Here is an 18888-nt window from a genome sequence, read left to right as displayed (position 1 = left end):
CTACCTACCCAGGTTCCTTCTACAACACGTGGAGAAACTGCTTTATTGATCACTGGACCACTATTAGTCTTGTCCACTCAATCTGCCAGATCCTGTCTTCGGATGCAGGGCAAGTCCCTAACCACCTGGTTTCGCCAGCTAGCTGAAGGCATTTCCTGGTGTGTAGATGTCATATGCTGATAGCTTCTAGGAACCACAGATGAAAGCTGAGTTCAGAGTGGGAACCAAAGGTAGACAAATATCCCAGAAGGTGCACAACATGTCCCCCACCACAGGTACACGTGGTAGCTCTCACATTTCCAAGGATCCTGTGTACGTCTCTAGGCTGTACAAATTGAAATGTATCCAGTTTCAGCGAGTCTGAACTCCGTTGTGATCCAACCATGACAATGGAGCTATAGAATGTTCCTGCACTCTAAGACCACCATCATCCAATTCTGCACAGAATACCAAGTCCAGAGTGCGCCCAGATGCATGAGTAGGGCCAGAAATTACTTGGGACAGAGTCGGGCTTCTGACAGAGGTATCTACGCATGAATGAAAGTTCCCTAGCACAACCTTGGGGGACTCCAGCACCAACCCCAAGACCTCCTTGGCTAGCTGAGGGAGACTGTGAGCCCCAGGGTACAGCAGCAGAATCCATATTTTGTCCCAGCCACCCATCTTCAGATGCATACAATTAAACCCAACAAACTGGGAGAAAGGGCACCTGGTCAGGGGAGATGCAATCATGATAGACCGTTGCAGCTCTGCTTCCCCACCGCACTGATTTTGCCTCCTGCTGTACAGATAATTCTAGTGGCCAAAGCTGAGAGGTTACTTACCTGCCAGTTCATCCAACCAGGTCTCTGTAACACAAGGCAGGCCAGTATGCTCATCCCAGATCAACTCCTCAATGGCTGTTTTGCCATTCACCGACCTAGCATTGATCAGCAGCAACACTTGAGATACTAGGGCCCACCTGAGATACTGAGAACACTCACTTCTGTTCAAGGCACCATCTTGTGAGGCTTTGCATAAGAAAAAAGAGTGCACAAAATGCTTGGCTAGGTGCTGTAAAGGAGAAGTTAAATACCCGCCCACAAACATCTACAGTGGTACCTTGGGTTAAGAACTTAATTTGTTCTGGAGGTCCATTTTTAACCTGAAACTGTTCTTAACCTGAGTTACCATTTTAGCTAATGGGGCCTCCTGCTGCTGCCGCCGCCGCACAATTTCTGTTCTCATCCTGAAGCAAAGTTCTTAACCTGAGGTACGAATTATGGGTTAGCGGAGTCTGTAACCTGAAGTGTCTGTAACCTGAGGTACCACTGTATCTTCACTGCATTGTGTATCTATGTATAGCCAGAAAGCGATTTGAAACAGCTATGTAGCATTAGCTATATCAACCCAAGCTGTACTGCATAATCACATTGGGAGTAGAAAAGCTAGTGATAATACTTAATGTCTTTTATTCAACATTTCAATTTATTTGCACGCATTCTAAGATAAACAACTTTTCTTCTCTATACATATTTAATCAATTTAAATAAATAAAGATGCACAATTAGATTTTAAAAAACAGTGTATAGCAAACAAAATACCTTCATGAATATAGCAAGCTTTAATTCAGCTATCTGAAGCACTGCACTTTTCACTCTAATTGATTTTAACGGGAGAGTTATTTTACTTAACTTGTTCCCACTGAAATTAAGGTGTTGTAAAAGTGTTCCTGGATTTTTCGGTTAAGGATGCAGAGCTTTTGTTTGCCTATGACCATATATATATATATATATATATATATATATATATATGTGTGTGTGTGTGTGTGTGTGTGTATAGGCACACGCGTGCGCGCACGCACACACACAGGCACATATCATATTAGGCACATATTACTGTTGTTTACACTTTTGAAAATCCTGTAAGGAAATCAAGGCAGCTTTTAGAATTATGAATGAGGAAGTCTTGAGGAAGTCAAAAGTTTGGTAAATTTTAACAACTACACTTGCCCCCTCCGTTTCATGAGATGAACAAGATTCTAGGAAACAAATGGTAACATTTCACATTTCCTACACTGAACCCATGACATCTTTACAAGGTTTGAAGAAATAATAATGCACCTTGCCAGGGTAGATACACAATCAGTTCTGCTTGGCTCTGTATTTGATTAAGGCACTTAAAGAGACATTCTTCAAGGGAAGCTGGAACCCAGTTCTATGCAAAAGTAAGAGCAAATGATGAGAGTTGTGTTGGGGCCCAGTACTGCTTCATGCTTCAAGTAGCTGGATGGCCAGTTCTTAATGAAAAAGGCTTTGACTTTTCACATAGTCCTTCCCTTAATTCTCATTTCCTGTTATAAAAATTAGAACTGTTAGGATCAACTGGAAGGGTGCTGGATTACAGGTTTACTGAAGAAACCTTGTTCAATTGAGAACCTTTGGCTTCCAATCCAGATTTTGATACCGACTTGTCAAATTGAGCAGGACTAGAAGGAGCTTCAGGTGCTCTGTAAAAATAAAATAAAATATTTAAAATTAATACCTATGTTCCAAATATTATATCATTTTGTTTTGTTTTCCTGTCAGGAAGGAAAAAAGCAACACACAAATACATCTGCATTCCACTTCATGTTATTCAAATTTTAAAAGTATTGTAAGTAACTTTCACACTGAAACAGTAGCCATGCTGTTGCTTCTTGGGCAGGAAAATCAATTTCAGAAGTTGCAGAAGTAATGCACTGATTGTTGGCAACTGCAGGATATTAGAAGTAAAGCAGATGACGTGAATTAGGATTATATAAGCAAAACAGATATAAGAGTGGGAGACTAACACACTAACTATAGAAAATGGTAACTACTAACGGATTCCTCTTAGATGAGCCTGCCCTTTTCTCTACTGGGGTTGTTATTGCCTCTGCATAAAACAGAACTCTTGCCTTTGACAAAACAATCAGCATGCTTTGGTATCAAATCTGAATCCCACAGAAGACTTAAAAGACATGTAACCTACCTGGGACAGAAATTATTGCACTGGATATTCATAATGAGTAAATAATTTCTGTATTAATCTATGGAAACAGCTTAATTAGCACTCACAAAGCGATGGGAAGATATATGCATCATATCTAAACAGTAAAATCATGCATACAATGCTACAACAAAAATGGAGAGCCCTGGATACAAATAAAGAAAGAAAAGCCATGCGAGAGAAATGTGCAGAATAAGTGATTGCTGCAAATTGTTGGTTTAGAATGATTATAGCATTGGCCTAGATTCTTCTAGGGGGAAAATCAAAACAAAACATTACTGCCTTTAGACAGAACTATTCAACAAATCCATTTTCTTACTATCAGTAGTGGAGAAAGGTGGGTACAGCCCACCCCTGGTGTCATCCCTGAGGGGGCTGACATCGCCATGGGTGGCGCCCCCATGGGACGCGCACTGCTGCCAGTGTACCCCCCTGGGACGCTCCCTGCTGCAGGCGCACCTCCGCGGGCGGCTAGCCCCACCCCTGCGGGCCACTCCGGGTCCTGGAGCAGCTAGCTCCGCCTCTGCTTACTATTTCTGAAAGTAATAACCACAAACTGCAAGTACCCTTGGTGGCCCCAGTATAATACAGAATGTTTTATAACTTTATTTAATAGCAGATTTCAAGATTTTCAGGGTCAGAATAGTCATTGTGAAGTCAGCATTAGGATGGACAGCTGATGTAAATGGAGACAGACCGTTTCTGTCACATCAGAACACCAAATGGGATAAAATACTGACTACTCATTCTAGAAAAATTACTGTGCTTTTATTCTATGGTAGCAGATTAGTGCAACTGTTCAACAAAAAATGTGCAAGCCCTTTCTGAAGACTAAGCACATGTATGCGGAAAGTGTGAGCAAAGTAGAAGGCAAAGTGAAGTCAAGAAGCATATGGTAGCTCACTCAGCAACCAAGAAGGCAACAGAGAATCAGGGACAGCTGCTCTTGGGCTGGCTCACCTAGTTTTCATGGACGATCTGTATTTCCAAAATGCAACAATTAGACAAGGTACAACTAAAATAGCCAGGACCAATCCTTGAAGGGAAAAAAGAAATAAATCCAGTGATATGCCGTAGTACCAATTAATAAGACAAAGTAATTATTTTTGTGTTGAGGAAAAGCAATAGTATCAATAGAAGTCACAAGACAAGTTGTTGAGAGCCAGTGTGGTGTAGTGGTTAAGAGCGATAGACACGTAATCTGGGGAACCGGGTTCGCATCTCCGCTCCTCCACATGCAGCTGCTGGGTTACCTTGGGCTAGTCACACTTCTTGAAGTCTCTCAGCCCCACTCACCTCACAGAGTGTTTGTTGTGGGGGAGGAAGGGAAAGGAGAATATTAGCCGCTTTGAGACTCCTTAAAGGGAGTGAAAGGCGGGATATCAAATCCAAACTCCTCCTCTTCTTCTTCTTCTTCTTCTTCTTCTTCTTCTTCTTCTTCTTCTTCTTCCTTTGTAATGCTCAATGGACATTAAAGCCACTCGAGTGGATGAGTTACTTGGCGCATATATACCTTGAGCAGCGAGTCCACTGTACATCTGCAGTTACCCCCTTTTGGGGCAGGTGTGCAGTTGTCCTCAGATTGATTGCAGCAACGAGTTCTTCCTGCCCCTAACAGATGTCTGCAGACTTAGTGGCCCTAATGACAATCAAAGAGCAACTCTCCAACCCAAGCAGTATGTGAAGCTGAAGCAGAGTCACCAGGTTGCCCCCAAGATTGAGGGGGCCCAGCATGTGTGTGATGTCACACGTATCACGTGTCATGCACATGCAGCGGAGGAGACCAAGCACTCTGAAGGAGCTGGCCATTAGCCCTGCGATGTGTCTCACATACACAGCCACCTCAACACTAGGCCCCCTAGAGTTGGCATGCCTGAGCTCAAGACACCCTTACTCCTGAGGATTTTTTTAAAGCACCAGTAACACCCAGGTGCAAGAACATTAGAAGTCACAGCATGGGGGAAGTCTGTGCTGAATTTAGAGACAGCTATGTACATTACAGGAGCAAAGACAGTGGAGGAAGCAGAGCTGGCCTCACCAAATAAATAAATAAACAGCAGATCTTGGAGAAAAGTTTGCACCCTAAGCATATTTGAAAAAGAATGAACATCTTCTCCAAGTAGGAGTCTTCAACATTTAAACCAAAACTGGAGTAAAAGGTAAAGGAAACACACATTACTACAAGGCATGAAAGTACAATAGCAGCGAAGTAACTTGCTCTGTAATTGCTTACCGATAATAATTGTTGCGGTGTTGTCAGATTCTAGAAAAGAAGTAAATAAAAAAGTGTGAGCTAAAATTTGAAGCAATGTAATTGTGGCAGATCGTAGTGTGCTCTCTCTCTTTCTATGCCTGTATGCATTTGTGTGTGTCACACACTGAATAAAATATAGTACAACTAATAACTGGAAATAATCTACTCCAGTACACAATGGAAGACTGATTTTAGAGGTATTTCGCTGGAACCAAGAAATGGGTTTCCCACGTTTAAATAATTCACACACATTCTAATTACTTATTTAAACCTCTTCCCTTCCAAACATCCCAAAGCAGTTTATAGAATAAAATTCAATACTAAAATGTTAAACATGTTAAACATTTTAGTAGGTATTAAAATATAAACAAACTAAAATAAAATCAGCAGCAAACAATAAACAATGTCAGAGATATATATAGAATTTAAGTAGAATAATATTTAGTCAGAAAAGTCTGAGCATACAAATGTATTTTTAAGTGTCTTACACCCATAAAACAAATACAAAATGTATCACAAATCTGTAGACAAAGTTAATATAGCAACACAGCTGAATCACCTTCCAAGGAAAGGCTGAGTGAATAGGCAAGCTTTAAGTAGCTGCCTAAATGACAAGACGGCTGCCTGATGTTCACTTGAAGCGCAATCCAAAGGGCAGGTGCTGCCACACTAAAGCCCCTGGTCTTATTAGACATAAGATGAACCTCAGCAGAACATGGCACTACTGAGAGTGTATCTCCTGAGGGTCAAAGTGTCCAGACAGCAGTATACAAGGTAAGGTGTTCCCTGGTTCCAAGTTGTTCAGGGCTGTACATGCCAATAACAAGACAGGAAAATAACCCTTTGTAGCTTTCACTGCCATACACTCCAACATGTGAATGGTTAACTTCATATGGAGCCTTACATCTCCTGCACTCTAGCTGTCATCCAGCCTGCTTCACTGCTGCAAGTACCGCAGAAAGCCAGGCAGCAAAGTGGGCTCAACAGTGCCAGAGAAGGCATACAGGGGCAATCATGTCAAAAGCCCGCTGTATCTCCCTATTCCAATGTGAGATTAAGGTCTCAGGAGGACTGTTGGCTGCCTACTACAAAATACCCCAGAAGAACCCATCAAATTCCATTAAGTCTCAGGGGGGCGGATCAGATTAATGAGTCCTCCCCAATGCAGAGGAAGGGTAGTCACAAGACAGATAAATACATAAGAATGAATATTTATATATGGAAGGTCCCAGGTTCACTGCCCAGCATCTCCAGGTAGCGCCCAGGATGTCCCCTGTCTGAAAACCTGGAGACTTGCTACCAGTCTGAGTTGACAATACTTAGCAAGCTACCAACTGTCTGGGTGGAAGGCAGCTTCCCATTCTCAGCTCAAAACCATTTCCTGTTTTTAAAAAGCTACCACACTCATTAGAAGTGTTATACCGAATCTAAAAACAAGCTTATAAATTTGCTGTCACTACCACCTTTCCGCTGTACCTATATCGTCTGGAGGAAGCGTTGTCTGTGGACCTGGTCCTATAAAAAAAAGAGGGGAGTTGTCAGTGGTTTGTTTGTAGGTCCTATACAAAAGGGGGGGGGATTGTTATTTTTATATTTATTTATATCATGCCTTTTTCCCAGACAGGGAGTAAAGGCAGCTTATAGATGAAAGGGTAACAGCTTTAAAAAGTCATGTAAAAACAATTAAATTCTCTCTCTCTCTCTCTCTCTCTCTCTCTCTCTCTCTCTCTCTGTGTGTGTGTGTGTGTGTGAGAGAGAGAGAGAGACCTATTAAAAATACAGATAATTACAATAACAAACACCACAGCACCAGCCCCCGCCCCCCCAGTTCTTGATAAGGGTCCATTTCCTCCACTCTGGTTCTATCCATAAGCTTACTCCTTGGTCACTCTCCACTTATTGAAATACATCAACTCATAACAGTGAAAAGCAATTGTTTACCATTTTCTGGGTTTAGGCCATCGTCTTCTCCTCCTCCTCCTCCATCATCTACTCCTCCTCCTCCATCTCCTCCTTCATCTCCTCCTTCATCTCCTCCTCCTCCACCTCCTTCATCTCCTCCTCCTCCTCCTCCTCCTCCACCACCACCACCACCTCCAGTGGTTGGACGAGCTGTGTAAAGAGATTTATATCAACTTTCAAGTGCTGATTGCTCTGCATTTATGTGTTCTTTCAAAATTAGGAGTCAGAAAGGTCCGTATAGGGTGCCATATGGTCTCAGGACACCAGGTCCTCTATGGTCTCAGTCTCTGGAATCAGCTTTAGAAAGTTAAAATAGTTTTTTAAAATAATAATAATAATAATCTGATGTTACTTATATTTTGAATTTTTTATAGGCCAACTTTTCTTCAACATCTCATTTTATCTGCATTTTTCCTCTAGTACTTGTCCATCATTGGGCAGGTAACAGAGTGTACGTGGGCAGTCAAGGATTACCATTACTGATGCTACCACTGATGCGGAAGACAGGACAGAGCAAAAGAGAGAAATGTCTGAGTAGGCTGGTGAAGTGAGCAAAGCAAGCAAGTGGCCCAGGAAGAAGTCACTGCCATGCCCACATTGCTGCCACCACCAAAAGAAGGAAGACTGCACTTCAAAACTGCAGGCTTTCTTTTGTGGGTCAATATGGCAGGGGGTGGGGATGAAGGAGAAAACTCCTTCTGCCCCTTGGTCTTCCTGCCCCCTGGTGGCAGGCGGCCCCAGCAGGAACAATGAGTGAGTCACTGGCCCAGACAGGTGGAGCAGGTGGTGAAAGGGCGAAATCACTAACCAGTATCATGGATTGTTACTGGATGAGGAGGTGTGAGGTCCACCAGATGCAGTAATCCCCTCTCCTCACTCCTCCCCCATCTTGGTAAGTGGCTGTGACCCAAGAAGTCAGGAAAACAACAGAGCCCCATCCATGCTGCCACCAAGAGGTTTAATTATGAAATCTTATATATCCTATTAGCATACATGGAGTAAGATAATCCTGACTTTAATATCTCATATTTAAGTCACATTTTTCTAACTCACGTCTGCTAGAAGTTGTTTTTTTGGTACTTCCACTTGGACGGATAGTGGCAACAGTGGTGGTGGATTCTAGCAGAAAAGAGAGGGGGCAAAGAAATAAGGATGATCTGCTTTAAAGTGCAACACAATAGCTCTGACATTTATTTATTGGATTAGATTTTATTACAGTCAAAGACCAGCTCCCGTAACATAACACAATAAAAACAGCGTTCATAAAGATAAAATATACAATCGGAGCAGATTGCAGCAATAACTCATGAGTTAAAATTGAGATATATACACACACCCATACAACTGAGATTTGGGCTACCATAAAAAAATTGACCCAAAGGGCAACTTCAGCATTTCCCTAGTGAGCTATTTTATTCTAGAGGATGATCTGTGCCTACAAATCTGGGCATAGAATCTGGCTACCAGCCAGGTTGTCTTGTGATCTTTGCCTAAGAGGAGAGAATTAAGTTTAGACTTGTCTGAAAGATCGGCGAGCCTCTTCAGCAATGGATCAATGGTGTCTCTACAGATCTCAACATAAAAAGGACATCTAAAAAAATATATGTTCAGGGCTTCCTATTTCCCCTAATGGGCAGGCGCAAAGTCTCTGTGCGTACAGGCTTCTTCTATAGAAGCCTTCCAGAACTGGTGAGGGCAAGACCGAGCTTCTAGCAAGAGTAAAAGCCCTTCTTGCGTTTCTGGATGTGAGGAAATAGAGATATGTTGCTGGAGCGGCTACGTATCTCCCGTTTTCTATGGACATTTATTTATTGAATTTATACCCTGTGATTCCTCCCAAGGAACCCATTTAAGTGTAGGAAGATACTTACGCCTAACACATGTTGGAATAGGAGGTTGCCAGGCATTGTTAGCCCCACATATACTACTGTCATTCCCCACCAGAGTGTATCCACGATTACATGTAATTATTACACGATCTCCATAGGTGTACGCAGGCTTATACACAGTTGTTATTCTTCCATTTTTTATGTCAGGTCTACGGCATACGACCACTGAAAAGAACAGCATTTAGAAATATACTTGTTATTTAAACTATGGCTTGCTAAAGCTTGCACAAGGACTTAACTACTGCCAATAAACTACAGTCTGATGTTAGCATATAAAATTTAAATTGTGGATTTGCATTACAGGTACACCCAGCACCCTTTTCTTAACTGTGGCTTGTTTAGCCATCCCACCTCAGACAGTCGCCAAACTGCAAAGATAGGAAGGAAGAGCGCCCGGAAAACAAAACAAAGGTTTGCTTATTTGTCTGTGGAAAAATTCGAATTTTACTTGTGGTTTGTTGTATCATGGGCTAGTGTTCTATGCAAACCAGACCAATGTTCCACCAAAGAAGCAGCAGGGACTTTAAACTTGTAAACCTCCCAACTCTGGCAAAAAGGGAATATAATTAGCCATGCCGGTGATAGATTTTTTTTCTTTAGCCACTTGTTATAATTGCAGTGGTACTGCAGTGGTAATGTATTGTGTTTGGAAAATCTTGTAAAAGCTTTGGTAGAATGTGCCTTTGAAGCAGTTCTCCTAACTGGTGGTTCTGGTTTAGAGAGGCTTCCCTACTGCAATGGTTCCTCTAATAAACTGGGTCCTACCAGATGCTGAGCTTGTATAGCTCTCTTGGTTGCATTTTGCTTTAAGGTGTTATTTCTTCACCTAGGCATGAACCATTAAGGGGTGGTTTGGAAGTAAATCCTTAGCACACCTGTTTGGGATTTATTTTATTTTATTTTATGGATAGGTGGACACACTTCTGGTGACTTCAAATAACTAATTAAGCCGATTAAAATATATAATTTCAATCCAACTAAATTTCTACAGGTCTATAAACTACTTCAGAGACAGGCATTATCAAAGTTCCTGCACAGATAGCTCTTAGAATGTAGAAAGCCAAACAAATCTAAATCTATAAAGGATAACAATTACTACTTAATACTCCTTCATTTATTGCAGGAAACATTATATTTATATTGTTTTTATTCTTCATAGCACCCTGAGCAAAACAACCTAAAGGCAACGATTAAGTGCAAATGAAATTAATCAAATACATAGCTCACAACCAAATCTAGGTTCCTTTGTTCTCAGTGGGACATAATAGTGATTATTTTAATTGGACCAGACCATAAGCTCCTCTGAAAATGACTCAGGTTAAAACAAGCAACTCATTGAGGGGGCAGTGCAGTGTGGGCATCTCCCACACTGAATCACTTGCAATCCCACTGAAAACCTCACAGGCTGAGCAGCAGCAGCACAGTGCTTAGCAGACTGCAAAGTTAGCAAATTCCAAGAAGGATTTACTTTTTCCTGCCACTGTTCACAAAGGACATTAACATAGTACAGGAAAGGTACCAAACATTAGTTTCCATCACCTTTACATTCAGGTGCAGCTGGACGCCACTCTCCGTTTACACCATCTGCAGCCACTAAACATGTAATAGTACGGCTTCCAATAAGTGAGTAATAAGCATTACAAGTGTACGTCACTGTTGTGCCATAGTCATAATGTCCATCGATTGACTCACTGTGTTGACCATTGGCAATCTTAGGAGGGGGGAAACAGGGGATTCCTGGGGATCAAAAGCAACATTAACCGTTCAGTAGGACGACAACTGTAAAAGCATCTCTGTTAGCATTGTATTTGGACTAAAGTTATTTTCATGGAAAAGATGTTCCACTTTATGAAGTAATCTTCTCATAATTCAAGGCCTGAGCATCCATTTTAGCTGTCACCCAAACACTGAACTAAAGTGGACTTTAGGTATTAGGTGTGTAGGTATTACAACCTCCTCAAAAGCAAACTAGATCTTCTGTGAAGCAAGCTAGCCTTGAAGCTTCACAGAGGGAGCTGTCAAAGCCCCAGTGCCACCTTCAGAGCAAGGAATGCTCGGGGGCGGGGGCTGTGGCCTCAGCTTCCTTACTATTAGCCTTTATTTCCCCTCATGCATGCCTATGGAGACAGGGCTGCCTTCACAGCTGTGCACGGAAAAATAATAAAGGCTGACCCCAAAATGTAGGGTATCAAATGGGATTTAATGACAATATACATAGTCCATATACAATTTCATATCGCTGTCGAACAAATTCATACATGACATAAAACCAAAATAGATAAACCACAGGTATGGGAATGCATGAAAGGAAGTGACTAAAACTGTATATACCATAGACAGAATGGTCAGACAAGGAAAGGTTACAAAAACAAGGACCCTATTATACCAAGGGAAAGCAATGAGAGTATGTGAATGCCCTAAGTCACTTTATCAACCATATTTGCTTGTAGGTCAAATAAATTTGCTGAATTCCATAGTTTTTTTAATTAATAAAAAGTATTTTTAAATGATGTAATAAAGGATGAACCCCTGAAAACCACTGGGAGCGGGGAGAGAACCTCCGCATGCAGAAAACCACTTGAAAGGCATGTAAAGAGGCCCAAAAGAGACTGCTTTAGATGAAAAGGCAAATGATGTTCCAGGAGGTTTCCAGTAATTCAGAGGGATCTGACCCAATTGCTCCCCAATCCACCCACAGGTGAAACTCTAATTCCAAGAGTATGTAAGTCCCCACAAGTTATATAGGGCAACCAATGGATGATTCAAATTCAGGCTCCTCAGAGGCCACTGTTAAGTGTTAAGCACTCAGGCCAAAAGGTGAGCCCAAAAAAATAGGTAAAAAATGTTGAAGCATTATGGAATCTGCTGTAGCCAAATTAATTTTTAATTTTTTAATTCATTTCATTTCATATTATATTTTTATCTCACCTTTCCTCCAATGAGTTCAAGGTGGTATACATGATTCTCTCCCCTGCTCCCATATGAAAAACCACAGAGATGATGACCTTCTGGTGCTCCCCAAACTAACCCCTTTCACCAGTGGCTCAGTGAGCACAATGTGGGATTAGTGCAATGCACATGTTCTATTTGCACTGCTTTACTCCCTTAGATTCTCTTGTCTGAATAAGAACAATGAAGCAAAGATGCTTCCACTAAAACTTAAATGCTAAATTAAACGGAAGAAATCGTTTCTGTTCCAAGAAACGTTGAAAAGTGGCTTAATGGACAGGCTCTGTAGGGTTCCTGATTAACAATATATCCATTTGTAGGGAATGGCAATAGTTTGAATGACTTCAGCAATTCCTTATGCACACGACTTCTCCTTGATCTAATACCAATTCCATCAGTTCCCATTTATGTGTGATTTTGCAAACAAATGGGTTATTTCAGAACACCAATTTCCTGCTCTGGGGAAAGCTGTAGGTGAAGTCAGCTAGTTGGCAACAACCATGACGGTGTGCATATGGTACATGATCAGAAAATATCTTGAACTCTGTATATTGGTTACACTTTTGCAATAAACAAAGTAACACAGTAACACATTGAGCTCACACTTAATAAATTCAAACTAGCTCATCTTACGTTGGCAAAGTGGAAGGTCTCTGTTCCAATTAACGTTGTTGTTTATAAGCCTACATTGAAGAGTATTTATGCCTACTATTCTGTACCTAAAGAGAAAGACAAATCTTGTATTTTAATGCACGGGACATAAAGTGTGCAGATAAAGCATATTTCTTATCTAGTACACTTGCTTTATTTAGACTATATCCCATTCTACAGAGTCACCACTGTGCTAGTTGACATAAACAGAAAAAAATAAAACCAACCACCACCAGTTCAAAAGCAGTTACAAACAACACAGCAGCAAGAATATAATAACAGTAGGATTGAAGCCAGTTCAAACAACACTGAATGAGACCTGGTAAAGCGGTCTTCACTTGCTGCTAAAACAATGTGAAAATGAGACCAGGGGAAACTTCCTGAGGAGAGGATTCTAAAGGTGGGGCAACTGAAAAAGCCCTTTCTCTGGGGGCTCTCAGTCGAGGTTGAGACAAGCTAGCAATTTAATTTAATTCCAGATACAGGAATTCTCTCTTTGTTAAAGAGTGCCCAGAAAAAGTGATACCAACATAAAAACGCCAGTAGCTTGGACATAGTGCCTTTGTAAGCAGCAACCTAGGCTTTCAAATTTCATCATAGTGGACTTCCTCAATTCAAGGTGAAGTACTTGAAACACAATTCAAGTATCTAATCCAGGATTGACATTCAGCTATGATGGGGAGTAGTGTGTGACCTCAAAAACAAAGGGGAGCAGTAAAGGCAGGAATTCATGATCTTCCCAACAGACCTTATGTCATTAAAAATGCCATCCCACCCCACTTGAGTTTATTGCCATTAAGAAAATTACTTTCCCAAAGCGATTATAAACAAAATCCAGTATTATTACACCATATCGCAGGGTGTCTGGCTGAGAGAGTGTGGATTACACAAAATATTATTGTGTCTACTTTGCTGGAGAGAAGGGATTGTAGAACACAATTGTAGATAAAATCCATGATTATCACACCATATCATAGGGGGCAGAGCTGTGGTTGAGAAAGTGTGGATCACATGAACTCTGCAAAATATTATTATGTCTATTTTGCTGGAGAGAACGGGAAGTTAGAGGGGCATATGAAAACCCTCTAATATAGTTATTCTAGCATATTTATTTTATTTTATTTTTAGAGAAATGAACAGAGAACTGTGAACTTGCTTGAAGCAGCAGTGCACTTAATTAAGGGCTACAAGGAGTAAAAGGAGCCAGGGAAAGAACTGGGGATTTCATCAGTTAGTGGAAACACATCCAGATGCCGGCATTGAAAGACAGTTCTACACACTGAGAAATACCAAATGAAAGACCTGAATACACATTTCTCAGAAGCCAGAGGTTGCCGTTGCTCAGTTACCAAATCAACCAGAAATGGTAGACCTGTTCTTAGGTGCTGCTTATTTGTGTTTATTAATTTATTTGGAGTATAATAACAACACAACTAGATAAGAATTAATGTCAAAAATCTAGCCTAATATTTTAACAATTAATATATGTCTGTCACGAGCCCCTCCCAGGAGTTCTAAACAAAGCCAAGTAGGTACAAAAGGCAACCTACAACTCACCCCTCATTACAGCCTAGAGTTATTTCATCACCTAGCCGCAAGTCTCTTGATTTTATTATTCTGCCATTCTCTAAATTTATAGTAGGACATCGCCTTCCTAACAGGAAAATCAAAACAAGCATTAGCACATGCAGCCTTGATTTCTTTAAAAATAAAGTAAAAAGGGTACACTACAGACACCAAGGCCACTTCCAGATGATCTGTTTGAGCAGTCATCCTGATTTGTTTGGGGAGAGGTTATACGACATTGTATCAAAAAAATTATCTCAGTATCTCCAGTGCAATTCCCTGTCACATTCTTTACTGCAAAATGTCCAATTTTTTATTTTTTTTTTAAATCAGATTTGGTGCACAAGAGAACCAAATACATGTCAACTGTGCTACCTGAATTTGTTGGTATTTAATTGAATCCCTCCTACAATATAGAGACAGTCTGAAAGTGTCCTTGGAAATACTATATTCATTAAAGGATAATTCAATATCCAGTTTTACTGGTGGTTCACAATAATGTGATCTTTAGGGATGGATGCAGATGTTAAGTGTTCTTTCTTTTTTCCTTCATGAGTTGAAAGCAGTTGAGAGACCATTTCTTGCTTTATGTACACTTATTTCTTTGTTGCCTCTGGCATATAGATGTTCAAAGTTTTTGGACTGTTGCTGCTGACACTATCCAGTATCAAAAAGTTGACATCTGAGATCATTAAAAACTCTATTTTGTTTACTATAAAGTTGTAATAGTACTCCCACACCCCTGTATTTATGACAATAGGTAAAACAAAGGTATATTTGTTCAAATAATTTTAAGACAGTTATACTTTTAAGTACAGTAGTTTTGTAAGCATACTATTCATCTGCCATGGTGGAGAAAAATCAGGCCGGGGCAGCTTCTGGTCATTATTTAAGGTGAGAACCTCCAATACATCCTCCTCACCTACTTTTGGAGAAGAGGTGACAGTGTTGGTACCTCTCACCTTCACAATATTATAGTGTATAGTGTGACTTAAGGGTCATCAAGTCCAACACCCTAAAATGCAGGAATCTCAACTATATCATACATGACAGATGGCCATCCAATCTCTGCTTAAAAACCTCCCAGGAAGGACAGTCCATCAGCTATGTTCTGTGAGGAGAATCAGAACTTACAGGGTTAAACAGTTCTGTGTATTGTCTAGCCTACTAAGGTGTGGCTTGGCTGATGAACCGGGAGGATGGCTGCTAGATCTCCCAGCTATGCTGTTCATTAAAGCCTCTTCAGAAAGAAGCTTGTGTATGTACTGTGATTTATTGCACCTACACAAGGCACACACCACTGCTGCGATACTCTGCTTGGAGCCAGGAAGAAGTCTGAAGGCTCAGAGGCACAGGGAAGTGTGCTGGACGCCACTCTTGCCCAAGAGGTTATGGGAGCTGCCACGTCATGCCTGTGTGTGGGGGTGCAGCAAGACCAGCTGGAGCTCCTGCCTAAGGTTTAAGGCAGCGAAGCTTCACTGGGCTGTTTTTGCCCCCTTAGTTCTCTTTTAAATATCTGGTACTTCTGCAAACTTTGGGGTTCATTCAAACATGCTATTGCTCTTTCTTGTTTCTTAGAAGCACCTTGTATCTACAGACCCAAGGGCATTCACCACTTGAGTTCATCATTAGGAGGAGTGATGCTCAGAATATTCCATTTCCCTTATTTAAGTCTCCAATATTCTACAAAAGAAAAGCCTCCTTTATTATTTCCTAACTTTCTGCAATGTTTGGACCTCCTCCAGTTCATAAGCAAGTTACTGACGTAACTGGTCTGATCTAAGGTGGCTGTTCAACAGTTTTAGATATTCAGAAAATTAAGTGAAACTTACCTTGACAAAACCTAGGATTTTCTACTGACCATTTTGAATCGGCAAGACATGTAATAGAAAGAGTCTCTCCAGGAATAGGCTCATAACCTGGGATACAACGGTACTGCAAAACAGTCCCAGTAGGATAGCTGTCTCTTGGACTCCCAGTCCTTAGGCTAGCATTGGTTACATACAGATAGGGGCAATCACCTGGAAATAAAAATTCAGAGGAAGTTCTGAAGCTATGGGAGAGAAAACGAGGTTCATTGTAGTGCAGAACTCTGGATAATTCATAAATCTTTATGACATTTTCCTCTACTGGGATCTATAGGACCATGTTCCAATCGATTCTGGGAGTTCATGTGCAGAGGACAGCTGGAAGAAGACTGGCACCATTAAGACTTATAGAGTAATCATAACTATGTCTCTTCAGATGTAAGCTCTCTCAAATTTTAAGGGGCATGCTTGTAGGTAAGTGAGGTTCAGATGGAAGCCTTATTTACCACCTGCTACTCACATGGAAAATACCGCAAGTGGTTGCCTTTTCATCTGAACAGACTTGTGAGAACCATATGGGTGGCACACCTGCTACCACCATCTAATGACTAACAGGAGACAGAGGGAGCTCTGTGCAAAGGATGCAAAGAGGAAACAGGTCCAATTAATGGTGGCTATTTTAAATAAACAGGACTTAAAATAGCAGATTAAGGAGCATTCCCAGAAAGATGACACAGCCGAACTTTCCTTGGAATAATACCATATTTTAGGACAGTTATGTCTATTTACTTAAAGTAAGGCTGGAAGATGAACCAATATGGCATGTTACCAAGAGGCAATATTCTTAAAGTATAAAAATCGTAGGGCCATTTGGGGGCAAAAAGCTCAGAAGGCCAAGGAGCAATGTGAATCTTCCATCATTGGCCAGCTCTATCCATTCCTTTGTGTGAGCAGACTGGCCATCTAGTTAGAGCAACTACCTTTTATAATTATATCCCTGCAGAGCCTGTGTGAATGTGTTGTATTCTTGAGGGATCTTGAGTAGATGAAACTAATAAATAATTTTGCAGATTCATACAAAGTCCATGTTGTCTTCCTCCAATCTGGGTTGCATTCATGGCACATCCCCAACAAATATCCTAGCTCTTTGAAACCTTGCCGGTAACCTTTTGGTTGGTCCCAACAACTATTTATTATCACCATACCATGGCCTTCAGCTTTTCAAAAATTAAAGCATAATCCTCATATCTGAAGATAGGTTATATGCAACAACCACATTTACCCTCAGCGTTTGACAGTTTGCTGTTTTATGAAGTTTTGAAGGCAACAAGAAAAGGACACCCTTAACTTTTAGTGCAATTTGATGCCCTAAAATTTACATGTTTTGAAGTAACTGGCCTCTCAGTCCATACACAGAAAGTGGCCTTCTTGCGCTTAGCTCTCCAAAACAACACAAGAGGCCGGCAGCTCATCGGAGAGATATGCCAACACTCTGAGCAGGGGTACGACCGAAATGCATTGAACCCCCTCACCCTACCTCACACCCCACCCCACCTCGAACTCTGGAAAACGAGAGAAACAGCAGCAGCGGCGGCGACGCCAACAACAAAGGCCCGCTGGAGTAACTTGTAAGAGGCGCCATTGCAGCAGCACAGCAAAAGAGAACCCAGAGTCAGAAAAACAAAAAGCACCCCAACGGAAAAGCAAGGCGACGTGGCGGGCCCGGGAAGCAACTCGAGGGGAAGGGAGCGGCGGCGCTTTTTTCAGCCAAGGGGCGTGAGCACTAGCGTGGTTTCAGGTAAGGTACTCCAGGAGGAGGGCGAAGAGAGGGAGCCGTCTCCGCCGTTATCGGTTCCCGGCCTTACCGCCCCAGAGCCGCGCGCATGCCGGTTGGAGGCGGCGGCAAAGGCGCGCGTTCGGGATTGGCGGGTGGGAAACGTAGGTAGAAGAGCCGCGTAGTGCGCTCGGTATCGCGCGGGGGAAGAGATCGCGAGTCCTCGCTGGGACGCGGTCACCCGCGGGTGGTGTGGGGAGGAGCAGCGCTGACCGACGGTTCTCCACTTAAAATTCTAGCCCTCATCAGAGCAAGTTGCTCACAGGAGCTCTCCTAGCAGTTGCAACAACCAACTTGCCTTGCGCTCTGGCGTCCTGGATGTGCTCAGGGAATGCGATGGATCGCTGAATTCGCTCCACCGGAGGCGAACATGGAATGGCAGCCTTAGTTGCAGGAGTGCCAACATGACCCGGCAACCTGGGTGCCAGGGGCCGTGGGTGCCATGTAGCGTGAATGGCCCTGGCGCCAAAATTCGTGGGTGCCTGGCCCCTTCATGGGGAATTTTGTGGATGCTCCCAGGACCTATGCTTAGTTCCATACACAATACTAGGGCTTGGCAGTGCCTGATTTAGGTACAAGCTAAGCAAGCTATAGCTTAGGGCCCCACTCTCTTGGGGCCCCACCAAAAATTTTAAGGGAATGGATGTACATTTCCCAAAATATGAGATAAAAACAATAAAATAAAACATACAGCAACAGTGTTTTGTGTTGTGTAGGCTCCTATTTGTTATGCACAAATAAAAAATGGTTTTAGATTAGGTCCATAAATTACCATATAGCATATATTCAACACACACAAAAAAGTGACAATTTGTTCTTGACAAAAGACAGCTGGACATATAAAGGGCCCCATTACCTTCAGTAGCTTAGGGCCTCATCAGACCTAAATCCGGCCCTGGGGCTTGGACATTTTCCCCCCCCATAACAAGATCCCTTTTCTGTCCTGTGTACTACTTAGACCCGTCA

The 18888-nt window shown here is 41.9% G+C and overlaps 1 protein-coding gene and 1 long non-coding RNA gene across 4 annotated transcripts; one reads left to right on the top strand and one right to left on the bottom strand.

The window, feature by feature from the left end:
* The first annotated feature begins 11 nt into the window (after positions 1 to 11).
* LOC310764212 lies at positions 12 to 8273 on the top strand. Its single transcript, XR_014549072.1, has 2 exons — positions 12 to 523; positions 7646 to 8273. It is a non-coding gene; the product is annotated as an uncharacterized lncRNA (long non-coding RNA).
* Positions 1438 to 18038, bottom strand: LOC310764130 (membrane cofactor protein-like). 3 transcript variants are annotated; one of them, XM_083617519.1, is made up of 12 exons: positions 17643 to 18038; positions 16113 to 16301; positions 14272 to 14368; positions 12697 to 12782; positions 10654 to 10851; positions 9097 to 9279; positions 8279 to 8344; positions 7205 to 7375; positions 6740 to 6778; positions 5243 to 5272; positions 3970 to 4045; positions 1438 to 2488 (listed from the first exon to the last, which is right to left on the bottom strand). In XM_083617519.1, exons 1-12 carry the CDS (start codon positions 17728 to 17730, stop codon positions 2380 to 2382), a joined length of 1332 nt encoding a protein of 443 aa, XP_083473645.1. In that variant the 5' UTR covers positions 17731 to 18038; the 3' UTR covers positions 1438 to 2379. The 3 variants fall into 3 exon arrangements, with proteins under 3 accessions (XP_083473645.1, XP_083473644.1, XP_083473646.1); XM_083617518.1 differs by lacking the exon at positions 17643 to 18038 and adding an exon at positions 17069 to 17602; XM_083617520.1 differs by lacking the exons at positions 3970 to 4045; positions 17643 to 18038 and adding an exon at positions 17069 to 17602 and having other exon boundaries at positions 6740 to 6772; positions 7205 to 7288; positions 7349 to 7375.
* Between the last annotated feature and the right edge of the window lie 850 nt (positions 18039 to 18888).

Source organism: Podarcis filfolensis, assembly GCF_964270895.1.
Source record: "Podarcis filfolensis genome assembly, chromosome: 6".
Taxonomy (NCBI): Eukaryota; Metazoa; Chordata; class Lepidosauria; order Squamata; family Lacertidae; genus Podarcis; species Podarcis filfolensis.
The sequence above is the reverse complement of the archived record's forward strand: the minus strand, read 5'-3'. Positions and strand labels throughout refer to the sequence as shown.

What these genes read in the sequence shown, in the direction of transcription:
- LOC310764130 (XM_083617518.1), bottom strand. Translation starts at nt 17,291, where the DNA reads ATGGTGATAATAAATAGTTGTTGGGACCAACCAAAAGGTTACCGGCAA. An exon ending in AAATCCTAGGTTTTGTCAAG is followed by an intron (nt 14,369 to 16,112) that starts GTAAGTTTCACT and finishes TTTTCCTGTTAG; the next exon opens with GAAGGCGATGTCCTACTATA. An exon ending in TATTCCAACATGTGTTAGGC is followed by an intron (nt 8,345 to 9,096) that starts GTAAGTATCTTC and finishes CTTTTCTGCTAG; the next exon opens with AATCCACCACCACTGTTGCC.